Source organism: Maylandia zebra, linkage group LG1 (assembly GCF_041146795.1).
Source record: "Maylandia zebra isolate NMK-2024a linkage group LG1, Mzebra_GT3a, whole genome shotgun sequence".
Taxonomy (NCBI): Eukaryota; Metazoa; Chordata; class Actinopteri; order Cichliformes; family Cichlidae; genus Maylandia; species Maylandia zebra.
This window is the reverse complement of record NC_135167.1, coordinates 10,567,836-10,588,264: the sequence shown is the minus strand read 5'-3', so window position 1 is coordinate 10,588,264 and position 20,429 is coordinate 10,567,836. Positions and strand designations below refer to the sequence as shown.

Here is a 20,429-nt window from a genome sequence, read left to right as displayed (position 1 = left end):
TTGCATTTCTTTCGTGCCTCGTCTCATTTTCACTGAACATGGACATGTGCGCACACACACAAACACAGTTTATTATGCAGTAACATTACCAGATCCCCTTAGGCAGCTGTGCATCTCTGTATGACTGATGAGGGTAATTTCTCCCAAACAACAGAATGATCACTTTGGTGGTGAGCGCTACAGACCCTCCCTCCTCCCTCTGTCTTCCCTTTCTCCCATCTTTTTTTTTTTTTTAGGTTACAAAAAAGGCAAGAAAGATATTTGCTACCGTGCCTCCTGCATTGTCTGGAATGGTTACAAAGATAAACAGCTCTACCACCTTGTGGGATTTTTTAAAGTCAATAATCTAATTCCATGGATACAATCAAACTATTGATACTTCAGTGACGATTCATATCCATGTAATAGAAGATACTTTGAAGTTGGATTGGGGGGTGTGGTGGTGGTGGTAGTGGAGGTGGTGGTGAGGGGGTGGGGGTTGGTTGTTCCTTATTTTTTCCTTGATTACCATAGGGATCTAATATAATACACATGCCATTGTGAATTAGCCTCACCATAAAGCCTGTGTGAGTCGCAGTGAGTTTATACTGCCTGTGTACTACTGTGCACCATGGAATACACTGAGCTGAAAGTAGTTAGGACTTGTCTGGCTCTCTCTCTGCCTCATAGGTTCAGCCTCAGTGGGCTGTCTTCACCTATTTTTTCATCTGTCAGTCACACACGAAAACAAATCCACCTGTCGACCGGTAGACTGGGCTGAACAGGGCTATACTACAGATGTCTGGGCTTGACTTAGTGGAAGCGAGCAGGCCAGCGCCCTCCACTGGTGATAAAAAGCCCATTAAGATGCTTATTTCCTCACCTGTCGGGTCCATCACCTCACCTCGACATATAGTAGAGAGTAATGAAGACAGTTATCATTAATACAGCACTCTGAAGATAAAAGTCATGCTTCTATGCATTTTGCGATCTTTGTGTCCTTGATCGCAAGGATTATCCAGGGTTGCGACAATATAACAATCCATGCATTAAGAGACAGGCATTCTTACCGCACGACCTGATTGCCTCGGCAATGAAGCCATTAATGGTGCATTATGTAAATAGTAATGGTCACAAACATCTAATAGGATAAAGGCTAAGTACAGTGCAATTTAATGCTGCTGACTTTCAGTAGCTCTTTGAAGGATGTTTTCAATTATAACAGAGCTAATTTAATTCATTGTTTCGAAGCTGAAAATGCATTTTTAAAGGTTGACTGAGTCTCTATTTCAGAACTCAGGTTTAATCAGTCATGTACATTGAACACTGGAACGTCCTCTAAAGAGATTGACAAAGTTGCCGGGGATCTGCATTCTAGGTTTTAAAGGGACACAGTAGCCGTCTCCCTTCTCTTTTTCCTCAGATGGCAGGCTTCAGTTGTGGAGGGGAGGGTGTTCGTCTAAAAGATGAAAAGACCTGTGCCTTTAAGAGGGCTGTCTCCCCTTTCCCTCATGCTCCCCCTCAGCCACACAGACACTCCTCCTGTGAGCATTTGTGAGGCAGCTTCTGTCCCTTATGTCTCTTTGTGGGGAACAGAACACACTTCCCAGAGCATCACTGAAGACAAGACAGAACTCTAGGGACGACACCCCAGTTGCAGACATCTGTGTAACCCTGGCCTCATCTACAGTGGATGTCAAAATGAGAACACGGAGAGGAGACACAGACCTACTCAAGCTGGAGTAAAACATCCAGAGGTCCAAAACAGGACGTGGAACTTAAGAGATGGACATCCCCAGATGTCAATTTTGAGTTGAACGTGACACGACCAGCACATCAAAATTAACAGCGCTGGATTGGATCGCTAAAGAAAAGGTGGAGTCCTAATTTGAGCTTTCAGGTTCTCTTTAGAAAAGTTTTGCTGAAGAATCAACAGAGAACTCTATTTTATTTTTTACTGCTATTCAAGAAGAAAATAACCCACCGTATAAAATACTTACAAATTAAAGAAAGTGTATAACTTAGCTTTATATATTGATTTTTTATTCATCTTCAGAGCACTTTCCAAACAGTCTGTGGTATGAAATTTAGATGCTCTTTAAAGAACATCTTTAAAGGTCCCAGCACTGCTCTTAATTTACCAGCAACACATTTATCTTGTTTCTGCAGCTCTGTCTTGGAGAGCATTAAATAATTTTTTGATAGCGCTCTTGAGGAGGAGGTAATATGAAGTCTTGAAACTTTACAGCTGTTCACTGGAGAGAGAAAGAGAAGTGCCACGTGCATAAGAAAATTATGTTAAGCTGTGGGAAAAGTGTGTGCCTGGACTAACATTACGGTGGATCACTGAGGACTGCACAAATGTTTACGGCGTGTGGAGTGGTCAGTGGCCAGAACCAGTACCTGAGCAGAGATGGCATGAAGCCCCACCCAGGACTGGAGTTGAACAGACCAATCCAAATGGAGAATGGGGTAACTTCAAGCATGTGCCCTGTTTATCAAAGCCAAGCCTATAACAATGCTGGACAGCCAGGTGGGGTTAATAATGTTTCTAGGCCAGTGAAACCAGCACCACTCCCAGTCCCTCCTCCTGCACTCAAATTAGGGCAAGAAGGATTCAAAAAAGTGTGCCGAACTGAGGAGGACAGTCCCTGTCCCTTCCCAGGGCTATCTTCTGGGGTGTTGGAGATGCGCGTTAAGGAAGGAAGCAAGATTCGCAATTTAATGGGATTTGCCATGGCACGGATGCAAGGAGAGAAGGGAGTAAGTGGGGTAAATTCAAGTGGTGGTGGGCTCAGACAAGTGGTTTTTACCGGGTCAGGTCGTGCCGTCACAAAGACCATCACCTGTGCCGAGATCATGAAACGAAAAGTGGGCTGTTTGCACCAGCTGACCAAACTCCGGTATAAGGTTGTAAAAGAAGTGTGGGAGAGTACTGAAGGAGGGACATCCGAGATGACAGTGCACAGGACTGTGCCCTCCATCAGCATCCTTCTTTCCAAAGATCCTCTGGATCCCCAGGAACCAGGCTACCAGCCTCCAGAGACTCTCAGTGCATTGTGGGAAGAAAGAGAGGGTACCGAACCTGCGACAGCATCCAAGAGATCCCTTGGACCTTTGCAATACACCAGTTTCCCTGACTGTAAGAGAGTGTGTTTAGGGGAAGGAGCCTCAGTCCTTCCTCCTCACTGACTGGCCCAACTGGTGTCACAGTGGAGAGGATTGAATCAGAGGCGTTCATTTGGCACTGCACTCCACTCAAGCACAATGCTGAGACAATCAGAACATCCACTCAGACAGAACAGTGCTTTCTCAGAAGAACTGACTACCAATTCCATCCTCCAGAGGTCAGTTTGACTGGGACCTAACAGGCTGCCTCTGGACATACAGCATTTACAGGACGTCTTTTGTGGTACGTCCAACATGGTCTCTCACATCCAGAAAACTTTGATGATGTGTGCTACCATGCTAATATATGACATCTAGAAAAAAATATTACATCCTATTTCACACTAACAAAAGCCATGAATTTCATAGGTTCTAGGTTACTGCTTTCAGTAAACTATTAACAACCTGTGGATAAAATCATTTGTTTGCCTTATGCTACAGTCATCTCGGCAACCATTTTCCCCATGCTTTTAAATTTAACCTTTCGGAATATAAAACGTAGATCCGAGTAGACACACACACGTACGCAAACGCACATGTGCACACACACACACACACACACACACACACACAACCAAAGCCACTGGTGACATGACAAATGCACAGCATACACATTTTATTTGTCTGAGTATTAAATCTCATGAAAACAAAATTAAATAAATGCTTTTTTTCAGTGGGATTTTTCATTTGTATTTCATCTTTCTTACTCAAACATCATTGAATTTGCAAAGCTGCGATTGAACAGAAAATCACAGTGCGCTGTTCTTTTGATAAGAATAACAGCAGTGAAATTTGTCTGTAGAAAAAGCTGATTTAATGACAAAGCTGTTGATAAGGCGCAGTCCTAAACCAACCCAGCCTGACAGAAATGCCTAGGGCAGAAATACAGGCACAGATTATCATTAAGATAGCAATATAACATCACACAACACAGTGGAGAAAAGGATTAAAACTAGGTTTGACAGAGCTTCACACTACACTGTTCCTGCAAAATATTAAATCAAACCAACTAGCTGCTCTCCTTCCTGTTTCAGCCTATAGGCCTAGCCACCCACTATATCAATTGTAGTCTAGCTCTTCGGGTATATTCTTACATTTCATAAGCAAAATAATATGCTATAAAATATGGTATAAAAGGAGCTAAGTTTTCAAAGTAACGCTATGCACTTGGAGTTGACAGACAGCAAATAAAATGGCTGTATACTTTTTCCATTTTCTAAATGCATTGCCTCCCTGCATTTTCACGCCATTTAGATACCATTTTAGTTGCAAAAGCAGTACCTCTAAGTAATTGCGAAAGCTTAACTGGATGCTGCAGACGCTTTTGGTGCTTGGATCAAAATTCTACCCTCTGCAGACTCCACAGCAGTAGGAAAAAACAACAACTGAGGGCATATGTAATGAATTTTATGGATTAAAAATTTCTTTAAAAGTTGTTCTGAGCAACACAAACAAAATAAACCTTCCGGTGAATTAATCAATCCAAATACTTAAGACCTTTTCCATTTAATCACCCATATGTTCCACGCATAATAACTTAGATAAGTGGAACCTTGTCTTAATGCCGATCTTAATGAAAATCTGCAAATGCAAATGTCGACCCCCTAAAGTATATTAATCAAAGTGACTCCTAATTGGAGGGGGGCATTGTTAGCAGATTTTAGGAGGAGAAAAAAAGGTATAGTCAGGTCTACGGCATTTGCTTTCGAACTCACTGGACAAAGAAAGAAAAATGCTAGTATTTCATATAGCACTTTAACAGTCTATGACGGACATAGTGATTAACCTCCCTCTCGATCCCATTAAATGAATCAGAGCACAGCAGAGCACCCAAGGTTGAATACAAAATGCTGTGACTGCAATACAGGACATATGTAGCAAACTGTGTGTCCTCAAGACTGCAGGAAGGTTATCATTCCAGGTCATTGTTATCACAGAGTTAACAGCTTTCATCCAAGAGCCTATGGGACAGTCAGTCTACGATCCAGGTTGAACAGATAATGCCACTATAAGTACATTTCAAATCGACCCGCATCTGTTATTAAGCACTAAGAATTCTGGGCCAAGTGTGAAATGCAGTGGGGGTAATTAGGGATAATGGCAAAGCGTACCTGACTGAGAGAACAGATAAAACATCCTGACAAAAGCATCATCCCAGCGCTAAATCCAATGAGGCTGGCATGAAATAGTATGGTGAAGGAGTCAACAAAGTGCATTACAGGAATGTGGACAAGGTTATTCACAAGCTGAGAGTCTGTTTTGCCAGTAATGTTTAGCTGGTGGTTTTCAAGCATGCAGTCAAGGTGAATTTGGAGGAAATACAGGCCTAGGCTTAAATTCTGTTCGTTTAGTTAATGCGCCACACACACACACATCATACACGGATGCACACGCACCGCATACATATATATTACGTATTACGTATATATGTTACGTATATATATTGCATTCTCGTTTTTTCTGAAGGTCAGAATGTTCTTCTGTGAACAATTCATTAAATACTCACTACATACTTCAATCATAAATGACAAAGGAAAGCATTACTTTAAGGCTGATTACAGTTTTCTGTTATGGTGGACACAACAGTAACCTCCTTCTTGCCAAAGCCAATGACTACATGCACTGAATGTGAATAAATTCATTTTGAAGTTAACATAATGAAAGTGTTGGCACTCCATTTTTTTCCCCTTCTCTGCCGCTGCAGCAGATGAGAGTGAGGTCTCTGGGATGGCGTGGGAGTTCGCTATCTCCCAGCCTCCAGATGGCTCCGTCTTCTCTTATCTAGAAGAATGGGTGCTGCCTCAATTTTTCAACTCGCCTTATCTGGGAATCCTTTAAATTGAATATTTACTGGGCCTATGTTTTCTGCTTGTGTTAGCCCTCTGAAGTCGACATTCCTCTTGCTTGTTGAGACAGGCCAAAAGGTTTTTCTCACTCATACACTCTCTTTGTCTGCCTTGTCAAGTAATGGGCCAGTGATTGATTATGTGATTGCTAGGAAAGAATGGAAGGTTAAGCAGTTAAGCAGAGAGCGCTGGAGACATATTAATGAATGGCCAAAGAGGGAATATGTTGAACAATAGAGAAACATACATTACCCAAAAATGACATCAGGCACCTCAACTATATGTCAGGGCTAAAGCAGATTAAATTAATCATTTTCCAGACAGTCTATTGTTTTCTGCACAGTGTACACTAGAGGTTAAGAGAACACTTAAGCAGTCATTGAAAACATCTTATTGCCAATTGACTGGCTGTGGTCTATCTGCATAAACAAGCTGTGCCACAGCTACTCCCTGGTAAGTGTCTGGAAATGTCTTTTCAAAACCATTTTGTGAAATGCCTCCATGTTGGATTAATCAGTGCAGCTGAGGATGTAATTGCTGTGCTGAAGTCAAAGCTGTAAGAGCAGATAATGAACACTGACTACAGGGCTGCCAGAATCCAGGGCAAAAGAAATGAGAAGTTTGAAGACCAAGACGTCTTCAACATTTTTTCAAAAGCTGCGACTGAAGATGAAGGCTTGGTGTATTTAAATGTATTTAAACTGATTTTTTTTTTTAAATACCCGACAACTAAAACAATCACTCAGAGTTTGCTTTTAGACTTTGTTAGAGGAAAATTTGACAAAGTCAAAGATTTTAAGTTTGAAAATCTGGGAAAATTGAGGATTTTCTGGAGCTCTTTTTGCTGTATTCCATAACTAACATGCAGCTGTAAGTGATATACATTACACTGGTATTCAAATAATTTTCCTATATGAGAGATAGGTTTAGAAATATGAAAAAAAAAATCAACTAATGGCTGCTGCCCTCTAGTGGAGAAGTAAGTTTCAAGTCAACCGCAGAAAAACAACTTGCTCAAGAGCACTATTATTGATGTATCTGACAGACATAACTGGCCCAGTGCACTAGATGATTTCCACAACAAAGCTAAATGGCCACAGAATACAACACCATTATCTGACGAGCTTATTATCTATAATACAGTTTTAAGAATATAACAAAGCATTTACAACAAGCAAATGGGAGCTCTGGGCTATGCTATTTTTTGGATCATTTAATGGCAATCTCAAGGCTGGTATGTTAAAGTCTTGCCTTTTCTCAGAGACAACAACATTTCACCCTTTTATCCTCATTTCTTCCTCTATGCGATAATGAGAGGACTCAATTAGATTAAAGAATTTGAATAAATGAGGTTTCATGGTAACACATTATGCCCCGTATCTTTTCTGAAAGGCCTTGATGAGGAACAAAGAGGCTAGGCTCAGGGACCGATATCTGTGAATTACAGGGGGAAAAAACAAACAACATTAGCTTTGTACTTTTCCAGTAATGCTCAGAAGAAGATAGAAGAAGGAAATAAACCCTAATGGTAAGCTGGAAACAGTAAGACCCTTTAAATTTTTCCAGGCTTCACCTTTTGATCTCAACTGTGCACATGTGCAATCTGTTGAAGATGCAGGACTGCAGTTAATATTGCGAATGAACTGCTCAAAAATACTGCCTATGTGTAGAGATGAAAACATACAATTCATAATTCTTAGCACTGTCTGGCTGCATTTAACTGTGAAACTAAATCATGATTTCCTGTGTGAGAAAAGAAGAAGTTTTCTTAAAAGACCAAAAAGGAAAAAGAAAAGACCAGGATAATGCGGGCACAAAATAAAGTGAAAATGTAGTATAATTAGACTGCTACGGTGTCTTTTTCAACATCTTTTTTTTTTTAAATTCACAGAGGAATAATGAAATTCAACACAAATCCTTAGATGGCTTTTTTCCTCTGTGTTGGGCTGAAAATATTTTGGTTGTTGGAATCTCTGTTTGACACCAATTTAACTTGCACTGCCATTGATTTCTAATATCACAACATGACATGATATTACAGTGACTGCACAGCTTACTGAGTACATACTACGTTGCATTTCACACAATTTTAGTTAGTATTCTTTGTTTTGTATGTTTCTGTTTTATTTCGTTTATTTTTTCTTTGGAATTGATGGAAACTGCTCTTATCACCCCTCAACTCATCATGGCAGATGGCTGTTATTCCAAGAGAATGGTTCAGGGAGGGGCAGCCTAAGGATTCTTCTTTCCTACCTTTGTAAAGTCTTTCTCATAGGAAATAATTTGATTATTGACGTTAATGAATTTTCTCCACATTACAGTAGGGCCTTTACCTTACTGTATAAAACACTATGAAGCAACTGTTGTTGTAATTTGGATCTATATAAATAAACATAAATTGAATTCAAGTGAACCACAACACAGAAAAACATTTAACATGTCTGCTATAAAACTCAAGTCTAACCAGTCAAATGAATAATGCAGGAATAAAACAAATGCCTCAATAATGATTTTCAATACATTGCTACATAAATTAAAAGAGTGATCACCTTGTTACATGACTTTCAGAAGCTTTTTTTTTAAAAGATTGCATTTGACACACAGAATTGCCTTTCAGAAATGTGAGAAATCAATAGCAAAAGAGGGTTCACAACATATATTTGTGGTGATCAGAGATATATAAATATAAAAATGACACATAACTGTCATTTTGTCACTATACATTTTTTCCCTCAAGATCAAAATGTTTTTCCGTGACTCCATCTCCACAGAAGATGAGTATAATTATTCAGAAAATCTATTTTCTGACATGACTAACCTAAATGTAGCCCAACCCTTGCACTCATGCTTTCAATGTCATAAAATAAAACACATGCAGGAATCCGCATGCTAATTAAAAGGATTTGGCTTAAGCTCCGTCATCAAACTGTGAACACACACTATAAGGTTTTAACAGGATTTCATCAGTTATTTTGCCAATCACATTCCACAGCAAGGTTGACAATATGACTAAATGATTTGGTTATTTGAATTCAAACAGTGTCAGCTGGGGGTCCACTCTGCGCAGTGGGAGGATTGGTAGAGTAATATCAACACGGTTGTGATTACTCCATTGCAACAGTGGGGTGCTCCAATCAGAGCCGAATCACTCTACTCATTACAGACTACAAGGCCAAATATCAGTGGGTGGACCACAAAATCAGGCTTTGCATGTTCCCACTGAAATTAATTGAAATTCATTTGTGGTGCCCTGATGCTCCCCATCAACACCAGACTAATTCACATTTGCACAATTCAACTCAGGTTCATTAAGTGCAAGCACATTCCAAGTAAAAAAGCATTACAAAGCAGGGCTTGTAATCTGAACTTCACCTTTTATGGTGAGGTTCAGATTGTATGGTAACTGTACATTATGCAGTGTTTTTTAGCATAAATAGATAAACTTACAAAATATAATAATAATAATTATTATTATTATTATTGTTAATTTTTATTATTATTTTTAAATCATAATTTGTATATAAATTGGTAAACAGCCCATAGTTTTAAAAAGTGATGTCTTGCACACATGCCTAAAGCATCAAGACAAAGACTCCTAAGCACAAATTGAGCTTTCATGTTTACAGATGAAAACATACCATGTAGACAGACCTGGGCACAAATGTTTGATGGTCCCCAGCCAGCTGGTTTTGATGATCAGGCTGTTTTTACTTTTTCTTTCTTCAGTAATCAGACATTTAATACAGAAAAGTGTAAGTACATGTATGTAGAACAGTTTCAAAAGGAGACATTGTACCTTACAGAAAATGAAATGTAGCCAAAACAGCTTCATTATAATTTTCACTAAATGTAGAAAAAGCAGCCAGTGTTTTTTCATGTTTCAGTGATATTATAATGGAAGTTTTCACACACACACACACACACACACACACACACACGCACGCACGCACGCACGCACGCACGCACGCACGCACGCACACACACACACACACACACATTGTGTTATCGCCTTCCTTTTCCTTATTCTGGTGCCTGTTAACAATAATGAAGCAGAGCTCAGAGAGCTTTTCAATTAGATATATGTTTGGATATGTTAAATTAGAGAAGGAATAAAAAAATAACAATAATAATAGTAATAATAATAATGAAAGCAAAACAGAAATTTCCCCTGGATATCTTCTTATTCAAATCTGAAGAAGAGTAGGCCATCCACTGAGTTTAGGTCGTAAGTTCACTGCAACTGCACAAATTTGAGCAACTTTAGTGTTTTCATTTATGGTTGAACTAATTCAGAAATTACAATTTTAATAAAACAACTGCATAGAAACAGATTAAATGTCAAGCATTATCTATTTATCTGTGTGTGACACATACTTGCGCCACATAACTCACAATCTACATAGCTCTGTATCAGTAGCACACAAAGTATGCACACCACTGGTACAAAACAGGAAGAGGTGTCATATCTCCAGAGTAAACCAAGTTAACGCAAAAAAAGTAAACTGAAAATGTATCACAATTTCTCCACTAGACTACTCTAAAATGAGTTTTCCTCTCAAAAGTAAAGAGCCAAATTTCTACAATCGGTTCAGGCCCTGAATATCATCCCAGGACCCTCATTATTGTATAAATAGTAAACATATGATTACTGTTTTATATAAATGGGTTCTTACTTTGAGTTTTTGTGGTGGTGCTTTAATGCAAAACTGCAAATTTGTGTTGCAAATAGTCACTGTCTCTCTGTGAGCGTGAAAAATCATCCAGCTTCCTGAAAGCACAATTTGGTATCAGTTGTCGTAACACTGCAAAGCCTGAAACTTCTTACAAATTTACAAATCACAAGCCACAGTAGAAAATGTGAGCATCTGTAGTCCCAAATAATAAAATGAATTATTTTATTATTTTTATTTAAAACACCAAGACTCATTTCAGTCTTGGTGTTTTAAGTTTTAGTTTTCAGTCTTGATGATGCCTCACTCACCACAGGTAATGTGATTAAAGATGCTGTCATTTTCCTTCTACAATTGTGAGGATGTCTGTTATGAAATAGGCCTGTTACTAATATCCTCTTGTCACCAAATGAAGTACTTTTAGTTTTATTTACCACCAAACCCCCCCCCCCCCCCTTTTTTTTAACAAATCTTTTAAATTCACTTACTAAAATATTTTGTCAGCTGATCAGAAACGATGTAACTTTTAACCACTACTGCCGTAACTTAGCTAAACTCGATGGTGACCATGGGGTCAGGTTTTTGTTCTTTTCCCCTCTCCTAGCAACAGGCTTGTCTCAACAACAGATCTTCTTCTGGCTGCTTCCATTAGGGTTTAGCACATTTGTCTCCATCTCATCCCATCTCTAGCATCCTCCTCTGTCTGCATGTCCTCTTTCACTATATCCACGAATCTTCTCTGCGATCTTCCTCATTTCCTCTTGCCTGACATCTACATATTCCAGTCCAGTATATCTGCTATCCCTCCTCTGCACGTGTTCAAACCATCTTAAACAGCCTGAGTTGTCCATCTGATAAACTAATTTCTAATTCTGTCCGTCCTGGTCACCCCCGGCAAAAACCTAAACTTCAACTTTTCCAAACCTCCAACTCTTTTCTTCAGTTCCACCATCTCCAATCCATACATAACAGCAGGCCTCACTATGTGCTATTCCTTTCACCCCTGATACTCACCTGCTCCAACCTGTGTGCACTCTCTTCTTCATCACTCATGTGTACTGTCCATCGCTTTGGCTATTTAAACTTGTCCACATTCACTATCTCTACACTTTGCATCTTCACTGTTACACCTGTTCCCCTTTCATTTGCACACGTGGTATGTTGCTTTACTTGTACTGACTGTTTTCTTCTTTTCTAAAGAGTATACCTCCACCTCTCCAGGTTCTCTTTCATCTGCTACCTAATGTCACTACAGATCACAATGTTGTGATCAAACATCATAGTCCACAGAGACTCCTGCCTGACAGCATCATCATCTGTCATCCTACTTATCATCATTGCAAAGAACAACGGATTCAGAGCCGATCCCCGTTGTAATCCATCAGTCTCCTATCGCACACCTCACCACTGTCTCGCTGTCCTCATGCATGTCTTGCACCACCCTCACGTTAGTTTCTTGGCACTCTATGATCTGTTTCGTCACATCCTCAAAATACACACTGCAGCTCCTTCTGACCTTCTCAATACTTCTCCATCAACACCCTCAAAGCAATCATCGCAACTGGCAGTCTCTCGGCATGAAACTAAACTGTTCGCTAATTGTCACCTCTCTTCTTAATGCAGCTTAATTCAACTTTATCCCTCTGTGGTTACTACAGCTCTGCACATACACGGTACACTTCTTTTGCCTTCCTTAAGTTTCTTACTGACCTGGATAGTGTTAAACAATCTGGTCAAAAAGTCGACTACCCTCTCCAACCAACGTAAATTCTTTGCTAAATCAAACACATGGGTCATTAACAATGTGATTTACTATCTGGCCAGCAGATGGCAACTTCAAATGTTCAGGTTTTATCATGCTTTCAATTCGCAGTCGTCAATTTGTATTTCCAAATAAGGCGACGCAGTTTAGCAAATAAATGTATACTTAAAACGCCACATACTAGTTATGGAACCTACAGATACAACAGTATAGAATACGTAAAAAATGTGAAATACAGTTTTTGTAGTTTTTCCCTCACATCTTCATTTATTTGTTTGTTTTGCTTACCCGTTGATAGCAGGCTTTACCACTACCAAATTTGGAAGCTGCTATAAGTCAAAAGAGAAGCGACAGAACGAAGAAAAGCATGATTAAGGTCCTTGTAGAACCCGGTCCTGCAAAATGCAGTTCTTCTACAACATCAAGCGATAAATAATTTATATGAATTAGCAATTTTCCGATAGCACATGAATGCACCACACAGGCAGCTCTCCAGTTTTGTAAAGGTTTGCTCTACGTTTGTGTGGGGCGGAGAGCTGGAAAGTTGGTACAGTGTGTGCACAGTTGCTAAACAAAGTGGCCATACGGCTCATTTTTCAGCGACCTGGCTGGTAAGTATATTGTTTAAATTTTGCTGTTCCGCGCTGTCTATAGTTACAAATGGTTCATTATGAGCATGCACTAATTATCCCGAGCAATTACCTTTTTCATTATTCCACTTTCAAGCACGCTTAAATGGTACGTTGTTTTTATATGCTATTTTAATGTGGACTTAAGTTTCAATTTAAAAAAAAAACAGACGATCCCAAAATACTTATTATATTTATCGGAGTTGCAGTTTAATGTATTCCAGAACTCATACATTCGATAAAAAGCAGGAAGTTTATTGCGACGATATTTAAAAGTGCCGCTATAATATTTCTGTAACAATCCAAGCTGCGCTGTGATCCTTTCAAAATAAATTACAGATCCAAAATATTCTTTGTGTGCACGTGTTGATCATTCACATGTTATTCTTCTTTGCCTTATCAGATAACTGTAACGCGTTGATGCGTGTTCTGTGTTCAGATATGCCTTCTTGGAAAAGTGAAAAACATGCTTCACACAGCTTCTGGATGCAGTTTATCGAAGCTCTGGTGGTTTTCTCTCTGTGTGCCAAAATATGTGGATGCTCTGACGTAGATGAATTGATGTCCACATATCCACTGATTGATGGGTAAAGTGTGCTTCATACATACAAGATACATAAATTATCATAAATTAAAATGTCCCTCAATTTTGTATCACCCACTATCCCATCTCTCTGTCAGTCACAATGACCTCGCTCTCCAGTTGAGGATTCGTCACAACAACTACCTAAGCCAAGTTGACCTCCGTAACCTCTCCAAAGTATCCACAGACATATCCCGTTTCAAAGCAGGGCATGTGCAGACACAGGTATTGCAATTTCACAAGTGTTCACAGCGCAATCTGGAAAAAAATCCATCTACATCTGAGATTTATTGGTTAGTAAAATGTGTCTAATGTTCTGTGATATGTTGTATCAGATGTTTGCTGTCTACGTACTGTGTGGTGCTCAGCAGAAGGATGCTGTGAGGCTTACTCTGGAACAAATAGATGTGGTGAGACGTATGTGCACTGAGTACCAGGAGTTTGAACTGGTCACATCTGTCCAGGGTATTGTATACTTTCTTAATAATAATAATTAACTATATTTCTATGGCACATTTCTAAACCAAAGTTATAAGGTGTTTCGCAGTATTTACACAAAACATTGGTTTAAAAACTATTCAAAATGCATGAAAACCCCTTGGTTTTAAGCTTGGACTGTGGAACATGTAGAAGTAATCGATTCTCTGATCTATTAGACGTTAGGACTTCTAAAATAGAAAGTGCAGCTTCACTGTGAAGTGATTTAAAAGTAATCAGTGGAAATCTTAAATTGAACTCTGTAGTGAAGCTAGTGTAAATCTGCAAGGACTGGAATGGCATGTTCATCTCACCAAGTGTTGGTGAGTAGTACTGCTGCTGTGTTTTATAGATGGTTCACTCCTCCAAACTTTTAGGCATGTAAACAGTGAGTTGCAGTAATCTAATCAGGGGGAAATGAGGGTGCAGATATAAGGTATGCCGTTATATTATTCATAAGTACTGGTCTGAGTTATGCAACAAATATTTCACAACACAAGACTAGTCTGGACTTTTGATATGCTGTTTGAAATTAAGTTGTTGATCAGAAATACTCCCCTAAACCTCCAGCAGATGATTTTAGGTCAGTGAGTCATTGTTCAAGGTCAGCAGGGCGACTATAAGAATAATCATCAGGACCAATAAGAAGAACAAGAACTTTAATTTTATCCCATCCTTAATGCCAGTAAAATAGGAATGAATGAAGTCTAGATTTTTGTGTTCTCCAGGATTAAATGACTCATTCTAACTGGCAGCCATTGACATAACAATGGTCAGATGCTTGTGTATAATTACAAATTACATAGCCAAGTGGTAACAAATGTAAACTAAACAAAATAGGCCCTTGGACTGAGTCGTGGGAGAAACTCGATGAGCTAAAATTAACCACAGTGATTCTAAATACTCTGTTTGATTGGATTAGAACTATTTGGGTGCAGTTCCACCTAACCCAAGCTCATTTCTGAGTCTGTTGAAGAGAAGGATGAGGTAATATGAACTGTAAAATTTCCAGGGTCCACACTCATTAAAATGTCATAAAGTGATTTCTGTAATGTGATGTTTTTCTAAAGCCAGATTGGAATAAATCAGATAAGAATTTCCTACTAACTACTTTCTCAAGAAATTTTGAAACTAGAGGTCATTTCCTTAATGTTTTTAGGTTACTAGATTACTGTTTTGAAATGTATCTTGTTTGTTTGTTTGTTTTTCTAAAATATGATGGTTACGTTAGCTTGCATTTCTGTAACCAGATGAAAAGTAGAACTGATAACTGAAGGTAATGATGTCCAATTATGTGTTTATGTGCTTTGTATGTGGGCCTGTCATTGCAGAGCTAAAAGATTCTAAGGACAAGGGTAAGATAGCCTGTTTAATAAGTATCGAAGGAGGCCACTCTATTGACAGCAGCCTTCCTGCCCTGCGGATGTTTTACCAGCTTGGAGTCCGCTCCATGGGTCTCACGCATTCTTGTAATACACCCTGGTAATAGGAAAAGACTTTATACAGCATATATTTTACAGTATATCTAGTACTTTGTATTTAAAAAGTCATATCTCGATCTTTTCTTAAATGATCATTTAAGCAATAAATTGGGTTTTGAATAGAATTTCTATTTTATCAAATACGTAGCATTGGCTCTGTAATGGTCTATTGCTACATAGCAACTTTAAAGCAGGAACTACTGAGCTACATTTAATCTAAGAAGTATTTGTTTATAGAATAGGAAAGATAGAAAGGTGAAACATATTTACATTTTCACCTCGACATCCTTTTCTTTTATGCAAATTAACCTATATATGTCCTCTCTCAGATATCTCACATTGACTATAGCTGTGGGTATCTGAAGCAGTTCCCTTCAGATACCCAAAGTAATTTTAAGTAATTACAAACAGGAGAAGAATAATTTGCAGCACTTGTGACATTAAAATACATATATTGTTTCTATGCAGGGCTGAATCATCCTCAACTTTTTACCCTGTATATAAGAGGGAGAATAACAGCCTGACATCCTTTGGGAAGGTAATTCTGAGTTTCAGTAACATTAGCCACAGCTGTATTTCATTATCTCACATTCCACAGAGTAGTATGTCAGCGTGCATGCCAGTTTTGCCTGACCCTTTTTCAGAAAGCATAAAACATATCAGTCCTTCCATACTGTATTGAAGAAATAAGAGAAATTCAGTTGTTGACATAAAACTGTATTAACTAAGTAACTATTATAACTATTATAAAACTACTATGCATTATTGTTGTTGTTATGTTTGCATTAATAGAGATTGTATAGTTATTGCAACTTGAGAACCTTCTGAATAAAATGAACCTCATTACTATTAGAATTTGGGAATACTGTGCATACTAAATCTTCTCCTGATAGGAAGCTGTGGAAAGAGAATCTCTGTTAACCCAAACTGGACTTTTCTCATTTAATAACTCCTTGTGTATTACTGGAATATGGTAATATATTATAGGCAGCTTATTTAAACATAGAAAACATCTTTATTACTCCTTTCCCATTCAGATCTCCGTCTCAACAGCAAAGTGCAGGGACACTCTTGATTGTTATCTGCATGAGTGTTTTCTAATAGTTTACATGTAACAACATCCTCTCCTCTGAATAAATGACTTCCTTCCTGATGCCACCAAAATGTTCTTAATTGTGTTTTTGAGGTCGTAGTCGAGGAGATGAACAGACTCGGAATGATAGTGGACCTCTCCCACACCTCGTGGAACACATCCTTTGCTGTTCTGAGTCACTCTAAGGCTCCGGTTATTTTTAGCCATTCCTCTTCCTACTCCATATGTAACCACAGCCGCAATGTTCCTGACAATCTGCTACTTGAACTGGTGAGAAATACAACCTTAAAAGTAGTTGCTTGCCTTCTTAACCGCTTGATTAAACAACTGTCTGATCAGTCACATTGATGACTGGCTCATTTTAATTGTGTCTCTTTATGTGTATATCTAAAGAAGAAAAACTGTCAGACAATTTTTGTAATGGTTAGGCTTTTTGTGTATCAACAGCATAAAACATTTATGAACAGATTTCCACCATTAGAAATTATTCAGTTTTCACCCACTAAGAGTTATTGATTTCAATCCTAAGGCTTTATTTGCACAATCAACTTAATGCATTTCTTCTGTCTTTATGTCGTTCTGTGTTCTCCATGATTTCCTCAGCCATCTTTAGCTCTTGCCATTTCCCCTTTACTTGCATACACAGACAGGAACCAGAACGTGATCTCACAGGATGAAATAAAAGTACTATAGTGAGGACCTATTAATGAGAATATCAGATTGTTTACCCTAACAATGATAGTCATTTTCCTCCCTCTACTTTAAAAAAAAAATGCTTATAGTGGTTAATGACAGGCTGATGATCAAGAATTCAAGCTGTGTGTAAGCCTACTGTCAACAGTGTCGGGGTAATTTCAGGCTCTTTATTTTTAAACTGAGAATATTCTTTTCTTCTATTTATTAATCAAGTTGAAAAATAAATAGTATCAATACTTACATTTTATCATAGCCACGAATTTGATATTTCCACGTGTTTTTTTTTTCTGTGTGATTACTCATACACATAAGCTCAGTAAATCATCATTTGAACAGGAAGAACTAGATAAAACAGTTCTAAAACCCTCTTGACTTCTAGTCTTATTGTTTTTCTTTTTGGGATCTGAGTGGCATCTCGATATGCCAGACATAATAATTTACACTATATGCAAATGAAATGATTAAACAATAACTTTTCTGTAGAGTGTACACATGCATAGATTATTTTAGTCTGTTTGGTGGCATTTAACCCTTTTCTCCACGCCTGGTAATGGCCCTGTGTGTTTTTGTTTCAGAAAAAGAACCAAGGGTTGATCATGGTGAATCTCCACAACACATTTGTTTCCTGCATAGATGAGGCTAACATCTCTCATGTGGCTGGTGAGCTGTCCATCTGGAATGGATGTGTTTGTATTTCTTATATCTCAGTTTATACATTATTCCACTATTTTTACAGACCATTTTGATTACATTAAGAAATTGATTGGAGCTGAATCAATAGGAATTGGAGGGGATTATGAAGGTGCTACAAGGTAAGAAATCAATTTGCAATAACCAGATAACACAAATTATTAGCTAAAGAGGTAACTGTTTGTTTGTAATTGTTGTGGTAAATGTTGCAAACAGAAAATCCATGCAAGTTACCTTAAATCTTCTTTATATTCTATAGTCATGATGAATGAAAAGCTTTTGAGACAAAACAAAGCTAATACTAATAGGCAACACGCTTGTCTGAGGCACTCTCCAGACAGATTATTTCAAAGGCCGTTGTTGAGCCAAATCAATTGTGTGGTTTTTGTTTGCTTGTCATATCAGCAATTTAGCTGTCCAGTTGTCAACAGACTGAAGTGGGTTAAAAATCAATAACTTTATACCTCTAATAGGCATAAATGGAGGCTGCTATGCTGCGGTAGATTTTCTGCAAGATGGTGGATATTAGGTTATTGCTATGCATACAGAGGGGTGACAAATTTAAGGAAAATCAGAATCAGAACTTTTAACCCCTACAGTGAGAGGATGCAGTGACTCTGTTGTGCTGCTGGGTGCAAAGTGCGCAAAGTCCTCTTAAACGGAATTGTCTTAAACAATCAGTATCAGGTAGTTTTGTGATGAAACAAAAGAAAAAAGAAAACAAAGCTCATTATTGAATACTGCAATTAATATAAAAATGCCATGAATCATACCCCATGTCTTTAACAGTGACCAAATTTCTTCATTGCCTTTTGGAGCTTTTGTTCCAGCCTGTTACAGCAAACTTTAAATAAAGGAATTTAATAAAGGTTAAAATTCTTCCTGACCCATTGACTTGGAGAGTCGATGCCAAGGCTCTTCTTGCAGAATTCTTCAGCCCAAAATCTTATTAGAACTGAGAATAAAACAAATCATGTTTCTGTGTTTACTTTTGTAATTCCACGTGTCAAAGGTATGAAACTAAATGTATTTAGCAACACCATAATTTTCAGAATGAGGGATCTGTTTCTACAATGGTTCGCCTAAAAACAATAATTTGAGAGTAATTTTGTTTTCATTTTGGTTAAAAGCTTCCCTCATGGGTTAGAGGATGTCTCAAAATACCCAGCCCTAATCCAGGAACTGCTGAGAAGAAACTGGACTGAGAATGAGCTGGCTGGTGTCCTTCGACGTAACTTCTTGCGTGTGTTTGAACAGGTTGAGAGGGTGAGCGAGAGAATACATTTATATAACAAGAATAGATGGTGAAAGATTCATGAGTTTAAGTATTTTATATGTTGGCATACTCTTATTTCCTTCCTTTATTTTCACCAAGGTCCGTGATCAGTTGAGTTCAAATCTACCAAGTGAGGTCCAGATTCCATTTGAAGAGGCACACAACCCATGCAGGCTAGTCCTTAGACGTCCAGACCCAAGAAGCCTGCCCTCAGATCAGTCCTCTGGAGCAGAAGGTGGATTACCTGGTCTGTTAATCCTTGCCACAGTTCTGGTGCTTTCCAGAATATTTTTGATTGAATGAATATTAACAATCTCAGTTCAGCCGTATCATTCTTTTGAAGTTGTATAGAAAGGAGTACACAGAAAGGAGTGTCACAGTGCTGCACATCAGTGGAGATTAGGAGGAATTTAATGACTTTAATGTCTAACCTCATTTTTGCTATAATTAAAATGCAAACTCCTGTACATACGTTAATAAATTAATTAAAAATTCAGAAGATGTCTGAAAGAGACCTCTTGGTTTTATCTTTTTTTTTTTTTTTTTTAATTCACTATTTATTTTGTTATTTAGTTGGCAGAACATTTTTTTCATGATGTCCATAGAAGATTACAAAATATAATAGAATGATAAACTTGATAAATATAACTTTAGAGATTATACTTTGTATCTAGGATTGACTAGGAAACAGCTTAGAAGCTGAGGTTGTCTACTTAAGTTTATAATGCTTCAAGCACTTTAACAAAGTTGTACAGAATATCAGTTTCAAAGCAAATATTTGTTCTATTTACTCTCATAGCATAAGACAATATTATGGTTTTACGTCATTCATGTAGCCTTGTTGCTCACAACCCAATGGCAATAAATTTGATAAATATCTGCTTTGGTGTGCTCACTTGAGGTGGTGATGTTGATCTTCGTGTAATCATAGGATTTGACTTGGTAGTTTTATTGCTTCTTAAAAACCTACAGTTATGAATGAAATAAAATACGACTCTATTAAAGTTCCTATTGAAGTAGTGGACTGTGCCAGAAATACAGTAACCAAAAAAAAGAGAAATAAAAACAAAAAAATACAT

General features: G+C 38.1%; 2 protein-coding genes across 3 annotated transcripts; both read left to right on the top strand.

Annotated features, from left to right (window-relative positions):
* Positions 1–1,457: 1,457 nt before the first annotated feature.
* Positions 1,458–3,820, top strand: LOC101470544 (ribonuclease P protein subunit p25-like). Its single transcript, XM_004539660.3, has one exon. It carries the CDS (start codon positions 2,341–2,343, stop codon positions 3,169–3,171), a length of 831 nt encoding a protein of 276 aa, XP_004539717.1. The 5' UTR covers positions 1,458–2,340; the 3' UTR covers positions 3,172–3,820.
* A 9,078-nt stretch (positions 3,821–12,898) lies between these two features.
* Positions 12,899–20,229, top strand: dpep2 (dipeptidase 2). 2 transcript variants are annotated; one of them, XM_004539663.6, is made up of 11 exons: positions 12,899–13,036; positions 13,458–13,641; positions 13,736–13,862; positions 13,973–14,102; positions 15,446–15,596; positions 16,064–16,133; positions 16,782–16,958; positions 17,960–18,044; positions 18,121–18,196; positions 19,205–19,340; positions 19,450–20,229. In XM_004539663.6, the coding sequence occupies exons 2-11, from the start codon at positions 13,475–13,477 to the stop codon at positions 19,651–19,653; spliced, it is 1,323 nt and encodes a 440-aa protein (XP_004539720.2). In that variant the 5' UTR covers positions 12,899–13,036; positions 13,458–13,474; the 3' UTR covers positions 19,654–20,229. The 2 variants fall into 2 exon arrangements, with proteins under 2 accessions (XP_004539720.2, XP_004539721.1); XM_004539664.6 differs by having other exon boundaries at positions 12,926–13,036; positions 13,494–13,641.
* The last annotated feature ends 200 nt before the right edge of the window (positions 20,230–20,429 follow it).

Excerpts from the sequence above, each read along its gene's own strand:
- LOC101470544 (XM_004539660.3), top strand. The coding sequence starts at position 2,341 with ATGTTTACGGCGTGTGGAGTGGTCAGTGGCCAGAACCAGTACCTGAGC.
- dpep2 (XM_004539663.6), top strand. The coding sequence starts at position 13,475 with ATGCGTGTTCTGTGTTCAGATATGCCTTCTTGGAAAAGTGAAAAACAT. Across the intron at positions 15,597-16,063 it reads CATTCTTGTAATACACCCTG|GGCTGAATCATCCTCAACTT; the intron begins GTAATAGGAAAA and ends GTTTCTATGCAG. Across the intron at positions 16,959-17,959 it reads ACAATCTGCTACTTGAACTG|AAAAAGAACCAAGGGTTGAT; the intron begins GTGAGAAATACA and ends TTTTTGTTTCAG.